Source organism: Trichoderma reesei (assembly GCF_000167675.1).
Source record: "Trichoderma reesei QM6a unplaced genomic scaffold TRIREscaffold_11, whole genome shotgun sequence".
NCBI classification, from domain to species: Eukaryota; Fungi; Ascomycota; class Sordariomycetes; order Hypocreales; family Hypocreaceae; genus Trichoderma; species Trichoderma reesei.
This window is the reverse complement of record NW_006711158.1, coordinates 4,377-17,863: the sequence shown is the minus strand read 5'-3', so window position 1 is coordinate 17,863 and position 13,487 is coordinate 4,377. Positions and strand designations below refer to the sequence as shown.

Sequence of the window (13,487 nt, the reverse complement as noted above, 5' to 3'; positions counted from 1 at the left end):
GCCACTAGCAGGAATCGATAAGAGCCAAAAGAGAGACAAGATTAAAATTGGCAGGGGACCACCGCTGCAATCATCCACACAGGGGAGGCGGATTAGCTGCATCTTGGCTCGTGGAGACGCCGTGGGTCGCCTCGAAATCGTCCAAAGCGCCCGGAACTCAAAGCAAGAAAAAATTCATCGCTTCTGTAGCTGCTCCGTCCGCAGGCATTTGCGCCATCTGCTCGTCAATGCCGCACACATTGCATATCTGGCCTGTAAACACACAATGTTCGCGGTACTCGTTCGGACTGGTCGTAGTAGGTAAGTAGGTACCTGGGTAGGTATGTAAGGGCACAAGTAGGTAGGTACCTTACATAGAAGCTGGAGGAGCAGCACTCGCCGAAATCCTTTGCTACGAGTACTCCGTACCGTCAAAAAGGCAGTTGAGCACTGGATCCGAGGTGGTTCCTCCGCCGCTTGTATGTACCTACCTCTACCGTTCATATCCAGGCAGTACCCGTCCAGTACCTGGGCAGATACCTCCGCACTCCCGCACCCGAGCTGGCCTGCCATCGCTCCGTAGCGCCTTCACACCGCACCCGTGGGTCGGCTCCGGTATCAAACCAGCGAACGCTTCGCTCGCATCTGGCGCCACATCCCAGAGTCCCGAAGTACTGCGAGCTGCAGCTGGAAGTCACTCAACTGTACCTGGGCTCTTGCTAAACCCCAGACGGACTTGACCCGGCGCCTTTTTGTTTCCCCCCCCCCCCTGTCGACCCTCAATTCTTTTATATCCCCATCGCCGTCACTCGCTTGCCCCCGTCGAATTCTCTCTTCCTCCAGGTACTGTTTCTGACAGGCTCGGTGGTACTGCGACTCTAGCACGAGAGGCAGCAGCAGCAGTAGCAGCATCATATCGTGTCCGAGTCCGAGAAGAGACATAACAGCGAGAGCCTTGGAGCAGACAAGATTCGAATCGAGCTTCTGTTCTCCCCTTGGATTTCGCCATGGACGCAGTCAATGCCACCAGGGCGCCGTCCGTCCTGACGTCGGTCCTCGCCAACTCGAAATATGTCAGCGCCAACATGCCTCCCCAGGTCGACTATGTGATCGAGACGATTGCCTCAGCCAGCGCGTGGACCTGGTTCTTCACCATCTTGGCCATCTGCGTCGCCTATGACCAGAGTATGTTGTCGCGTCCTGTGAATATCTGAAGGCCCACGAGGGCTCGACCGAGAGATTTAACTCAACTGACGAATTGTCGCAATCCAACAGTCAGCTACCTTATGAACAAGGGCTCCATTGTCGGCCCGGCATGGAAGCAACCCTTCATTGGACCCTTCCTGCAATCCATGGACCCCAAGTTTGAGGAGTACTATGCCAAGTGGAAGAGCGGTCCCTTGAGCTGCGTCTCCGTCTTCCACAAGTGAGTCTTGACGCGACGAATTGCAGCCGGCGCATTCCGAAGAGTTTGCGACGGGGAGAGTTCGCGACTAACGTGGGATTCCGTAGGTTTGTCGTCATTGCGTCCACTCGAGACATGGCCCGCAAGGTCCTCAACTCCCCGGCATACGTCAAGCCTTGTGTCGTCGATGCCGCGTACAAGCTTCTCGGCGAGGACAACTGGGTCTTCCTCGACGGCAAGCCGCATGTCGACTTCCGAAAGGGCCTCAACGGCCTCTTCACCCGCAAGGCTCTCGAATGCTATCTGCCCGGCCAGGAGGAGGTGTACAAGGCGTACTTCAAGCGCTTCCTCGAAGTCACCAAGGCGAATGGCGGCAAGCCCGTTCCCTTCATGCCCGAGTTCCGAGAGCTGATGTGCGCCGTCTCCTGCCGCACCTTTGTCGGACACTACATCTCCGACGAGGCCGTCAAGAAGATTGCCGACGACTACTACCTCATCACCGCGGCTCTCGAGCTCGTCAACTTCCCCATCATCCTCCCTTACACCAAGACTTGGTACGGAAAGAAGGCGGCCGACATGGTCCTCGCTGAGTTCGCAAAGTGTGCTGCCAAGAGCAAGGTCCGCATGGCTGCTGGAGGAGAGGTGACGTGCATCATGGACGGGTGGATTCTGCAGATGATCCAGTCGGAGCGCTGGCGCGAGGCTGAGGAGAAGGGCCTGTCGACCGAGGGCCTGGTGAAGCCGGCGCCTATGCTGCGCATGTTCCGCGACTATGAAATTTCGCAGACCATCTTCACCTTCCTCTTCGCTTCCCAGGATGCCACCAGCAGCGCCGCGACCTGGCTGTTCCAGGTTACCGCCCAACGACCCGACGTTCTCGACCGCGTCCGAGAGGAGAACCTCAAGGTCCGCAACGGTGACCCTTATGCCGAGCTCAACATGGATCAGCTCGAGTCCCTGACCTACACCCGTGCCGTCGTCCGCGAGCTTCTGCGATACCGCCCGCCCGTGCTCATGGTTCCGTACAAGGTCAAGAAGCCGTTCCCCATCACCGAGAACTACACTGTTCCCAAGGGTAAGTCGCGTCCGCTCGCCGAACATGGTGACAGCTGTGCCTTTGCTTTCGGATCCTTACTGACATGTTGCCGGATAGGTGCCATGCTGATCCCCACGACGTACATGGCTCTCCATGATCCCGATGTTTACGAGAACCCCGACTACTTTGACCCCGAGAGATACTATTCAGGCGATGCCGAGACCAAGGGCGCCAAGAACTACCTGGTGTTCGGAACCGGTGCTCACTATTGTCTGGGTCAGGTCTATGCTCAGCTCAACCTGGCCCTGATGCTCGGAAAGGCGTCTGTGCAGATGAACTGGACCCATCATGCCACTCCCCTGTCAGAGGAGATCAAGGTGTTTGCGACGATTTTCCCCAAGGTAAGGAACAATACTCCATCCATTGGAGGGATCTTGAAGAGGTCATGCTGACAATAGATCAGGACGACTGTCCTCTTACTTTCGAGGAGAGGAAATGAATAGAGCGAAGATAGACGGAAGAAAAGGAAAAGCATGACTTGAACGAAAAATAATAATAAGACGAACCAACGATTGCCAAGATCTCCGAAGTCGAGTTAGCTGGCATATAGAGACGTTGGAATATCAAATCGATATATGTGCGTCTGTTGGGCGATGCCATCAATGGCTATAGACGGCATTTCTTTGCATACGAGTGGCATCGGCTCGTCGAGCGAGGAATGGGTGCTGTCGAACACTGAGCTGCCCTGGCACTAATATCTGGAGTTCAGGATTCGGCCTGGCATCAGCGCCATAAGGGGGAACGGTGCATTTCTTTTTTCTTTTAATACCCAATTATCACTGTATATAATTGCAAGTAATACCCGGTGGCGGCGTGGTTGCCTCGCTGCTGAACGCCATGAGGAAGATCAGGTTTAGCTGGCGGAAGGAATAAAACGGAGAAGAAGAATGATCACTAGGAATTATGCCGTTCTTGTTCGTGTCTTGGTGGTAATGAAATTTGGTCCAAGTAAAGTAGATGCTCAGCTGTTTGGGCGATGCCTTTGATGGCGGTTGATACGAGACCAGAAAAGAAGGAAAAGCACAAAGAGAGTCCACCTCTGTGAAATGATTCCGAAGATGAAGCACAAAGAGGAGGCTCTGTCTAGTGGAGAAGAAACAAGAGAGAAGGAGATTAGGCTATCGTCAGGCAACTGATGTATTAGGAGTAGGTAATAATGTGCGTCTTGCAGCATGGGGAAGGAAGCTGCCTGCCTCTTAGCTGCCACATGACGGATGACGTCGCGGGGCGACTTTTCGGATCGAATCTGACGAACTGTTTGGGGGGGAGCTGAGAGTTCTTGCGGCTTACGTAGGTATCTGGACTGTCTGACTACCTTATTTTGAGCTGCTGAGCTTATCACTAGGTATGTAATTGCATTGCGTTTGGACCCTTGATGAGTGTGTTGTTTTGACTTGTCAAGTGGGCAGCTTGAGCTTGAGCTTGAGCTGGTGCCGGTGGGAATTGGTAAGGTAGCTTCTCAAGCTGAACATGATCGATAAGGTAGCAGCAGTGGATATCGGCGGCACTCGTCAACCTATGAACTGCTGAGCGCATTGCGCCTCTCTCTATCTCTCTCTCCCTCTTTTTCACTTTCTTTATATAATACCACAACTTCTACGACATCTTCCCCTCCCAAACCCCAATTCGACCACCAGGCCTTCACTCTCCTCTTTCACGCACACACACCACACAGCAGGAATGGCCACCAGACAAGTCTGCCAGCGACTCCCGCTGTGCCGTATCGCTCCCCGGGTTGCCGCCGCCCCAGCTATTACCTCGGCACGCGCAGCCACGAGGGCCTTCTCGAGCGTCGTCTCTGCCCCGTCGACGGCGACGAATCGGCCATTGCCGGCGACGAGATGGAGAAGCGTAAGCGTAAGCGTTGCTGGCGCGCGGTGGTATTCTGGCTCGGAAAACCAGGTGCCTGGCAGTCGCATCTGGGGCTTTGACGAAATCAAGGCGTTGGTTGAGAAGAAGGACCCCAAGGACAACAAGGTCGTCATAGTCGGTACGTTGACATTCTCGTTCACTACCCACCGGCCCCCGATATCCCGTTCCTATGCCCTTTTATCCTTTTCAAAGCACTTGAACTGACAATTGTACGTTTTCCCGGGGGAAAACAAGACGTCCGCGAACCCCACGAGCTCCTCGAAACAGGCAAGATCCCCGGCGCCATCAACATCCCCATCACCTCCGCCGTCCAGAGCTTCCACATCTCCGACGAGGACTTTGAGGACATGTACGGCTACGCGCGGCCGCCCAAGGACGCGAACCTGCTCTTCTACTGCAAGGCCGGCGTGCGGGCCAAGGCCGCGGCGGGCTTGGCCCAGCATGCCGGGTGGGAGAGCGTGGGCGAGTATCCGGGCAGCTGGCTTGACTGGGAGGCGAACAAGGGGCCGGTTGAGGTGGTGAGGGGGAAGGGTGGTAAGGATGGCGAGGAAAAGTGAGGTGCTTGATGGAGGTTAGATTCTCATGGCCTGGGGGTTGTATGGGTTGTGTGAGATGTATTGTATATATGGGATGATATTTCTGAAAGAATTGTCCTCCGAGGCGGTCATGTCAGAACCGATATTCTGAAGGAAAAAAAAAAGTTAAAAGGTCAATGATAAAACTCTAGATTCATATTCTGTCATTCATATCGAGGCATAGCTGACCATGCTGTTATAGTATACAGAGCTTTTTCAAATGCCCACGGAAACTGCAATATTGTTCTCCTTGAAACCTGCCCTTCCAGTGACAACATAATCCATTTACGATGACGCTGACCTTCTGAACTTCCTTGTAACGAAATTTGTGCGCCCGAAGAGAGATCCTCCATCATTCCAGCTTCCCATCAGTTACCGTCAGATCCCCCGTCTGCCGGAGATCTCGCAACAGGACTTCCATGAGCAAAGAAGAGAATTTTAATCGTCAATGAAAGACCGGCATGCAGCAAGATGACAATGACCAGCAGAATCTTGCTGACCTGGCGGTCCGTCGCGCTCAGCACCGGATACAAGTTCCGCACCAAAAACACCACGGACAGTCCGAAGCCTACGCCGACAAAGACCCAGTTAAGGATGGAGATGGGCGACCAGGAGATGAGGGCGACGGGGATCCATATCAGGTTCGAGTAGCCGTAGAGCGCCCAGCACTCCAGGAGGTTGGCCGACTCGCTTCCAAAGTAGCGCAGGGCGAGGAAGAGGGCTACGGGGATGACCATGGTGTATCCGTAGATTAAGCCAGCGGCGCCTGTGCCAATGATCGTGTTAGCCTCGTTGTGAATGGAAAGATAACCCCCCCCCCCCCCCCCCCCCCCCTTCAACAGAGTTCGAAGCTTTTAGTTCAGAGCATCGAGGTCTTTTGTTTTACATACCGCTCAGTAACCTAAAGTCATACGCAAACTGCGACTTGCCCGTCGTCGAAAGATACTGGCTGATCGTGCCGCCCAGGAACAAGATGAGCACCACCGTCGTGGCGATCCAAAACGGCCCGTACAAGTCGGGGTTGCCCTCGAGCACGTCGAGGAAGTTTGCGCGCGGGAAGAGCGCCGCCCAGCAGCGCGACAGCACGGCCGAGGTGTCGACGTCGAAGAACTGCGCGTAAAAGGACATGCTCCAGAGGTAGCGCTTGGACGAGCCCGCGCCGCCCGCTCCAGAGGAGGACGAGGCGGTTGCCGGAGGGGGCAGAAGGCTGGAGGAGCCGGGGACCTTGCGGCCGCCGCGCGAGGGTTCGGTGAAGTTGGAGCTGTGGAATTCGAGGTCTTCTTGGAGGTCGGTGTGGCCGAGGTCGCCCTGTGAGTCCTCATGGGGACGACTTTATTAGCAAGGCGATGTTTTAAAGATTGATGGTACCTATGTGTGAGCTTCGTCAGAGTCCAACGTACCTCGTCGTCCACGTCCACTACTGCATCGTATCCGGAGCCAGACATTTTGACGTCTGGAGAAGAAAAGAGTTGGCAATTGCCAAAGAAAGAGAAGAGATGTCCGGATTGAGGGTGGTGAGTCTTGAACGTTTGGCGGACAATTGACACTCTAGCTCGGCTCGAGGTCCCGCGATTGCTGGCTTGAGCTTGCGGATAGCTTGTCACGATTACGAGTATGTCGTCGCATCACGTGATGGCCATCACTACCTTACCTCCTTATCACTCTCATAAAGAGGATGCACATCCGCAGACTTTCAAGGTTCCGTAGTATTACTTCATACAGCGGGTATCACTAGGAATCCAAGACTTATTTGAATGCCTTGATTGCGTAGCATTTCAGTCATCTTCTTATCCCGAGTTACTACTCGCATTTCTCGGTCGTTGAGCACCATCGACCAGATATCACCAAGAAGCACGACAGCTCCTTTGCTGTAATAACACATCTCCAGCGCACTGAATTGTGGACGTGATTTAATTTGCGATTCATCTTTCTAGCCGATACACTCACAAAGTGCCTCCCTCCTCAAGCCTTGACATGACCCTTTCCAGGCATCGGGGGCCAAAAGGTGGCTTTCAAGAAGCAACATCGGCGTCAGCTCTAGTTCGAATCACTGGCCGTCTCCCACCCGAAAAGAGAGGACTGTTCCTAACAAAGCGCCACCAGACATCATCTAGATTGATATACTATTTGCCTCTGCCATGATGCTAATGTAGAAACAGATCCGGAATAAAGCAGAAGCACCTCTGTCCTTGCCAACCCCAGAATGCCAGAAACCAGACGCCACATCCTTGGTGAAATGATTTATTTGAGCTTCTTCTTGGGTCGCAGCTGGTTGGTGTGACCGCACTTTCGCTTACGGCAGTTGGTGGCACGGGGAGGGAGACGGGCCTGAAGAAGTGTTGTTAGTCCTGACTAACTGAAGACATTCCCGTCCTTTTGGGGGCGGATAAAGAGCTGTTGAGGAGTTTCGACGTACGTAGCACTTGCGGCAGATCATCTTGTCGCAGTTGAACTTGGAGGCCAGAGCCTTCAGGGAGGGCTCGATGATACCACCACGCAGACGGAGGACGAGGTGGAGAGTGGACTCCTGCAGTTGCACGTTAGCATTCCGTGCCTCTCGAAATTTCCTTCCTTTCCCTGCCATTCTCCTCCATATTTTTTTCCCCTTTCTCCTCCGACTCTTCCGTATGAAGCAGGTTTCGATAATGCACCCCCATCTTTTGGTTGATGACGCACCTTCTGGATGTTGTAGTCGGACAGGGTTCGGCCATCCTCGAGCTGCTTACCAGCGAAGATCAATCGCTGCTGGTCCGGGGGAATGCCCTCCTTGTCCTGGATCTTGGACTTGACATTGTCGATCGTGTCGGAGGACTCGACCTCAAGGGTGATGGTCTTGCCCGTCAGGGTCTTCACGAAGCTGATTCGCGCATTTCTGTCAGTAACCGTGCTGGAATTGATGTCGGGTTTTTCTTTCGAAATCTCGGAGGGAACGGGATCTGTTCTGTGGAATGGTTCTTTTTTCTGGGCGGTAGCTTACATCTGCACTGTTAAAACGGTTAGTACATCATCCTGAAGGCATTTTCCAGAGGCATGGCGGCAGTACTCACTCTTGACGATTTTGGTGATGCTTGACGATGTGAAGGTTCGAATCGCTGAATCTGCGCGCGAAATTGGTGGGGCGCAAGTTCAAATCATGGGAAACCCTAGGTCAGTAGCCGACGCACGTGACTCTGGAGAGGGAAAGTGGCTCTGCTCTGGAAATTTTGCGAGGGCTTTCCGTCATGCTGCCAGTAGCGCTGCGTGGGCGATCCACTGGCCTCGCCCTAGCCCGCTTTTGGAGTCGCCTGCCAGATGGAGCTTTCATGCTGCTGCGCTAAGTACCTTGTACCTCGTGGGAATTCTGCAACCGAGGACCGACCACCAATGATGAAGTGCTCTCCTGTACAATGAATTGACTGCCTCTTCACTCCGATATCCTGGGTAGCAGCATCTAAGTACTGAACCGACAATGATAGAAGAGAGTTCGTGAACTGTGTCCTTTTTTATCCTCAACTTGCATCAATTCATTCAATCGTGAGGACCATTCAGTGTCCCTACTTCAATCGCGATGTATCTGAAGGCTGTTGATGCTCTCTTTCTACGTCATCTTTACAGGCCTCAACCACCGCTCGGTAATGGTAAGACATCACATGCCAAATTATCGCACCTCTTACTGGCCTCCCGCGCCCGGCTGCTTGCTCTGCCATAGTACCATGGCCCGTTCAATCCTGTAGATGGCGTCCGTCATGGTCTCAAGAGACGCCCCCACCACCAAGCCTTTAGAACATCGAGGTTAGCCGACGTTCTTGTATACACCTGCTATGGTTGATCTGTCTCGCGTGTAGACCTACCTGCCGCTGTGTAGAGCTCCTTGGCAGTCTGAGAAAGGTGCTCAACTTTGCGAAACGCTTCATATCTAGGCATAGCCAATGGCGTAAATTCGGCCCCTTCAGCTGCATCAGGCGGACTATATCTGAGGGTCTGGCTCAGAAGAGTCTTGACAGCATCGTCTAAAGCCTTTGCAGAAATGTCTTCTATTTGGTTTGCGCTTGCTGGTAGTTCTTCAATCGGGAAGAATTTTGTGATTGGGTTGTTGTCTAATTCGTGTCCTCTATTAGCATGTGTACTATCAGAAAAAGGGTCATGTTGCATTGAAGCTCACTATTGCTGTCAATGAGACTGGATACATGAGCAAAGTACGCATCCAGTTCGTCGTCCGCCATTGATACCACCTGACTAGGGGTGACCTTGTCAAAGTCGAATTTGGTAGTCTCCTTCTCGTGCTGAGTTGGCAAGTTGCTTTTGCCTTGCCGCCATGTCGCCCAGTCAAGCGTAGGTATCTCCAAGGAACCCGCAATTTGGAGATAGGATGCTGAGCTGTCGCTAGGTAGAGGAAAATACAGCTTGGTGGCCACGATGAGCAGAGCCATGAGTCGTATCTCTGGATAGTCTAGCCGGGGATTGGACGACTTCCCCGTCGGAAAGTGAAACTGATAGCCCAAGATGGACGCCAGTTTGCGAGTCACAATGACGGAATCAACTGTCCTGTTGTTAGATGATAAGACCTCTTGCAGCTTGGACAAATGGTGTTGCTTACTGGGCAGCGCAAGCTCCTTTGCAAACTGTACCAGCTCCGGAATGTGATTAATCTCTGGAAAAATTAGGCCATAGTTGAAGTCGTACGAGAGTACCAAGTCCATGACAGATCTGTGTAGCTCATCACCCTTGGTAGTGGTGCGGAAGGGCAACTTCAAGACTCTAATGTATGCCGCAGGCATTCGATCCCTCATTTCTTGGGGTAGGTTATAGTACTATTCATTCAGTCAGCACGGCAGAAGCCAAGGCCCGGAATGACCCGATGCTCACGCAATTCTTGTACGGAATGCTCCCGTTATTGGCCCAACGGACTACATCTCCGAGGTGAGTCGGTATCCTCAAGAGAATGCAGCCTAGGTAGCAGATTGCGAGTGTGTCGGGGACATGCGGCAATGGCCATCGTAGACCCAGCTCGGGATCCCAGCTCTGCTTCCGCGCCGCCGGATGCCGTTCTCTTGACGATGGAGTCTGAGAGGGCTCGGAGCTGAAGATTGCCAAGTCTTCATCGTCTCCTTGAGCATCATCGGCGAGGCCAGAGTTGGACCCTCTGATTCGCAGGTCCCACAGGTCGCGAACGACAGTCTCCAGCTCTTCCCTGTGGCCCTTTTCATTGATGAGCCATGCTACCTGGCTCCTGATGACCAACTGCAGAGCTTCGAGGTAGAGATCTCGACCAGCCTGGCCGGTGAGCATCGGCGCCCTTTTGCCTCTGGCTCTGGGGGCCTTCTCGCGACGAGACACGGCTCCCATTTTCCCAGAGTCTTCAATGTCACCGAGATCGAATTGAATGAAACCCTATGTTCAAGTCAGCTCTGCAGTCCTTCGTTACGTTGTGCCCGGAATCCAATGCACCCTACCTCGATCTGATGCCCCCGGGAGCAGAATCTCAGTCCGTCTTGCAGGTACCATCTCTGGCTTCCGCATTCGGGGCATCTCTCCCCTCGGGGCATCCGGCGGACATCTCCTGGCCCTTCCATTCTGGGCTTGCGATTGCGCCCTGAGACGATGAGAAAATGCGAAGAGCAGGCCGAGACGAGAGGTAGCTAGCTATACCGCCGCCTACCTATGGTGAGCGAGTGTAGACTTTCCGGTCTTGACGGCGCTTTGGTGAGAGGTTCGCCTTCATATTGCACCGCCGGTTTTCATCCCAAGACGCCGGAGAAGATCTGGAGGAAGAAGAACAAGTAAAATTTCGAAGCTCGTGCAACACCTGGACTAAAAGCAATCGAGAAGTCAGGCTCGCGCAACTTGAGCTTTAGGCCCAAAGAGATGAAGCTTGAAAGCGAAGCTCGTCGGCGGTCTCGTCCGTGTTACGCGCTACCTCAAGAATTAGTGTTCTTATCTGCTTATCACTTTCACTTGCATTTTTTCTCCCTTCTATTATTACTGCAGTCACACACGTCCTAAGGATACCTAAGGCAGCTGTAGCAATTGTTTTCATGAGAAATCCTCAGACCTACAAGAACTTCAGGAGGTTATCCAAAAATGTGTCCACTTCACGTTGGGCACCATCATTCATGCAGCAAGGACATGTTTGCAGGTAAATTTTTTTGTCTTTCATTTTTGGTCATTCAGGCCAGCCACGCACACATCTCTATCTGGGTAGAGTTGGCATTGACTCGTGGAGAATACAAAAGGAAATGTGGTGGCCCTCAGAGAGTGCATTTGTTGACGTGCCGAGTGTTGTAACTAGCTTGAAATATCCCACCCATCGACCTTTGAACGCAACGACCCATACATCAACCCAAGGATATCCGATGTTACGACGGCCGTGATAAAACGCCTAGATGGAGGGAGGAGGAGGAGGTGACGAGGGGCTATAAAACAAATCCTGAATCTTTCGTTGTGCTCATTGGGTTATGGGAGCTAGGATTTGATTTAACCCTGCTTGGGAGCCTCCTTGGCCTCGATGGCGGCCTCCTCACCCATGGAGGTGAGGACAACAACGTCTGAGTCAAAAAGTCAGAACAAGCTCCATTGCCAGCAAATGTGTGACATGTTTGGAGATAAGAAAAAGCCATGACTTACTGGTGTCCTTCTCGTCAATCTTGAAGAGCTTGTTGATCTTCTCACCAATCTCGCCATCGGGCATGCGGACATCGTCCTTGAGGTCACCGTCGTCGTTCATCAGGGAGAGGAAACCGTCGTCGGAGATGTCGATCTGCAAACTGCTGTCAGCAAAACGGAAATCTTCACCTCGTCTTGCCTTTTCCACCCTCGGAATAATCATTTACTTACCAGCTGGTACTCACGACGGGTGACGTTGGGGACGTCCATGTTGTGAGTGGAGGGAGAGAGATCTTCGTACTTCTTGCCGGTGAAGATGTCAAGGGCGACAAGGTGGACCTTGGCGTGACCGTGCTTGCCGGTCTTGGAGGTGGACATGTCGACAATCTTGCACGGGCGGCCCTTGATCACGACGAAGCCGTTCTTGCGCAGAGCAGAGCACTGCATGGGGTAGGTGAGAGACGCGCCGGCGTCGGCGGACTCGAAGGTAACATCGTGTTGCTGGCGGAAGAAATTGTTAGCATTCCGGGTACGGCTCGTTCAGAAGCGATTTTGTGGGAATTTTGCGATTTGGCCAAGCAATCTGGGCATCTGCTCCTCCGAACAGCGCAATCACAGGACGCAGAGGCTCATCGAGAGAATGCAGCGAAAAATGGCAGAAAAATGGCAATATTGTGATGTGGGGTGTCGCTCAGTCGAGGGGCAGCCGTAACGACTGCGGGGTGTATTTTTTTTTTTTTTTTCCCTTGCTCTCAGGATTTTTTTCTTTGCGCAGAAGCAGCAGCACGAAAAGAGTCTCTCAGAGAGACGGCCGACTTACCTCGTCAGACATTGTGATGGATTGCGCAAAAATCGGGCTTGTCGTGAAGCGGAAGAGAAGAAGCGAAGAGGGAGAGAGAGTCTGCGCGGCAGATAAAAGAAAAAAGCAGTGGAGTGCTGGAAGGATGTGGAGAGGAGAAATCGAGAAGGTGGGAGGAGAAGGAGCAGGAAAGAGGACGGAGGGGGGAGAAAAGGTGCGTTACCTGAATTTTTTTTTCGCCTGTGTGATTGGCCCTGGCGGCAAATGGTGCTTGGGCGCTGGTGGGACGCGGTTTACAGCAGTTTAGTACCGTTTTGGCACACGGGCGTAAGGCTTTTTGGGTCCTTTTTTTTTGCCTCTTTTGCTGCCTTCTCTTTTGTCTCTTACATGTTTTTTTCTTTGCTATCTTGAATCTCGTTTCTAATCTTCTTTATCCGTTCGTTATCAGGGTGGTTGTGGCAAAGTGGAAAACTTGAAAGACCCCCAACGGAGCAGGTAAGGTAGGTGCTCTAGAACAGCTCGAAATTTGAAATTGCCTTCGACGAACAGCACCTAGGTAAGTACTGTAGGTAGTACTAGCTGGGAACAGGTCTTCTCGAGGGGAACTTCACCCGCAGCAGCGCCTCTTTTCCTCGCCCAAGACCCCAGCCGCTACCTGCATTGATCCCCCTTTAGCCTTCCTCAGTTCTCAGTAAAGGCAAAATCCCAAAGTTGGCACCCGGTCCTCGGAGTCAAATCTCCTGATACAAGGCCCATGCCTCTGGTTGCCACGGATGCTGCCGTACAAGTGCCACAGCAGACGTGTGCGTTCAAGCAGCCCATCTTCAGCTCTGTGCCTGCTGTTCTGCAGAGTCTCTGGGAGGGAGGGGACGTTGCATGGGCTCGGGACGAGGATGATCACACACACAACTCCGCATCTCGAATCTGCCAATTACCCAGCATGATGCATGCTGCCCCTCACTTATACTTGGATCTTAGCCAGCATCTCCCCGAGCCAGATAAGGTAGCTCTACATACATGTAACAGTCAAGCTATCCATACCTATCCAGAACACCAAGAAGAACCCGGGGAAATGCCTAAGGTATGGCGCTGTCCACGGCTGAGAGATGATCCGGTACCTACTACCTAGGTATCTCACCTGCGAGTCGTCTGGTCTCAGCGATCCAGGTGGGCAAGCTA

The 13,487-nt window shown here is 53.0% G+C and overlaps 5 protein-coding genes across 5 annotated transcripts; 2 read left to right on the top strand and 3 right to left on the bottom strand.

Moving 5' to 3' along the window:
• Positions 1–884: 884 nt before the first annotated feature.
• On the top strand, positions 885–2,919 carry TRIREDRAFT_122166 (sterol desaturase; the record flags this gene model as incomplete). Its single annotated transcript, XM_006966006.1, has 5 exons — positions 885–1,164; positions 1,255–1,405; positions 1,492–2,459; positions 2,538–2,821; positions 2,884–2,919. The coding sequence occupies exons 1-5, from the start codon at positions 987–989 to the stop codon at positions 2,917–2,919; spliced, it is 1,617 nt and encodes a 538-aa protein (XP_006966068.1). The 5' UTR covers positions 885–986.
• A 1,481-nt stretch (positions 2,920–4,400) lies between these two features.
• On the top strand, positions 4,401–4,909 carry TRIREDRAFT_62975 (uncharacterized protein; the record flags this gene model as incomplete). Its single annotated transcript, XM_006966005.1, has 2 exons — positions 4,401–4,470; positions 4,587–4,909. Coding segments are annotated over 2 exons (393 nt in total), but the record flags the coding sequence as incomplete, so codon positions are not given.
• Positions 4,910–5,295: 386 nt separating this feature from the next.
• Positions 5,296–6,372, bottom strand: TRIREDRAFT_63173 (uncharacterized protein; the record flags this gene model as incomplete). The annotated part of the gene is made up of 3 exons (XM_006965889.1): positions 5,296–5,693; positions 5,818–6,235; positions 6,328–6,372. The coding sequence occupies 3 exons, from the start codon at positions 6,370–6,372 to the stop codon at positions 5,296–5,298; spliced, it is 861 nt and encodes a 286-aa protein (XP_006965951.1).
• Positions 6,373–7,412: 1,040 nt separating this feature from the next.
• rpl40 (ubiquitin fusion protein) lies at positions 7,413–7,783 on the bottom strand (the record flags this gene model as incomplete). The annotated part of the gene is made up of 2 exons (XM_006965886.1): positions 7,413–7,454; positions 7,604–7,783. Coding segments are annotated over 2 exons (222 nt in total), but the record flags the coding sequence as incomplete, so codon positions are not given.
• Positions 7,784–11,326: 3,543 nt separating this feature from the next.
• On the bottom strand, positions 11,327–12,386 carry TRIREDRAFT_71559 (translation initiation factor 5A). The gene is made up of 4 exons (XM_006965888.1): positions 12,330–12,386; positions 11,741–12,010; positions 11,531–11,663; positions 11,327–11,451 (listed from the first exon to the last, which is right to left on the bottom strand). The coding sequence occupies exons 1-4, from the start codon at positions 12,339–12,341 to the stop codon at positions 11,381–11,383; spliced, it is 486 nt and encodes a 161-aa protein (XP_006965950.1). The 5' UTR covers positions 12,342–12,386; the 3' UTR covers positions 11,327–11,380.
• Positions 12,387–13,487: the final 1,101 nt, after the last annotated feature.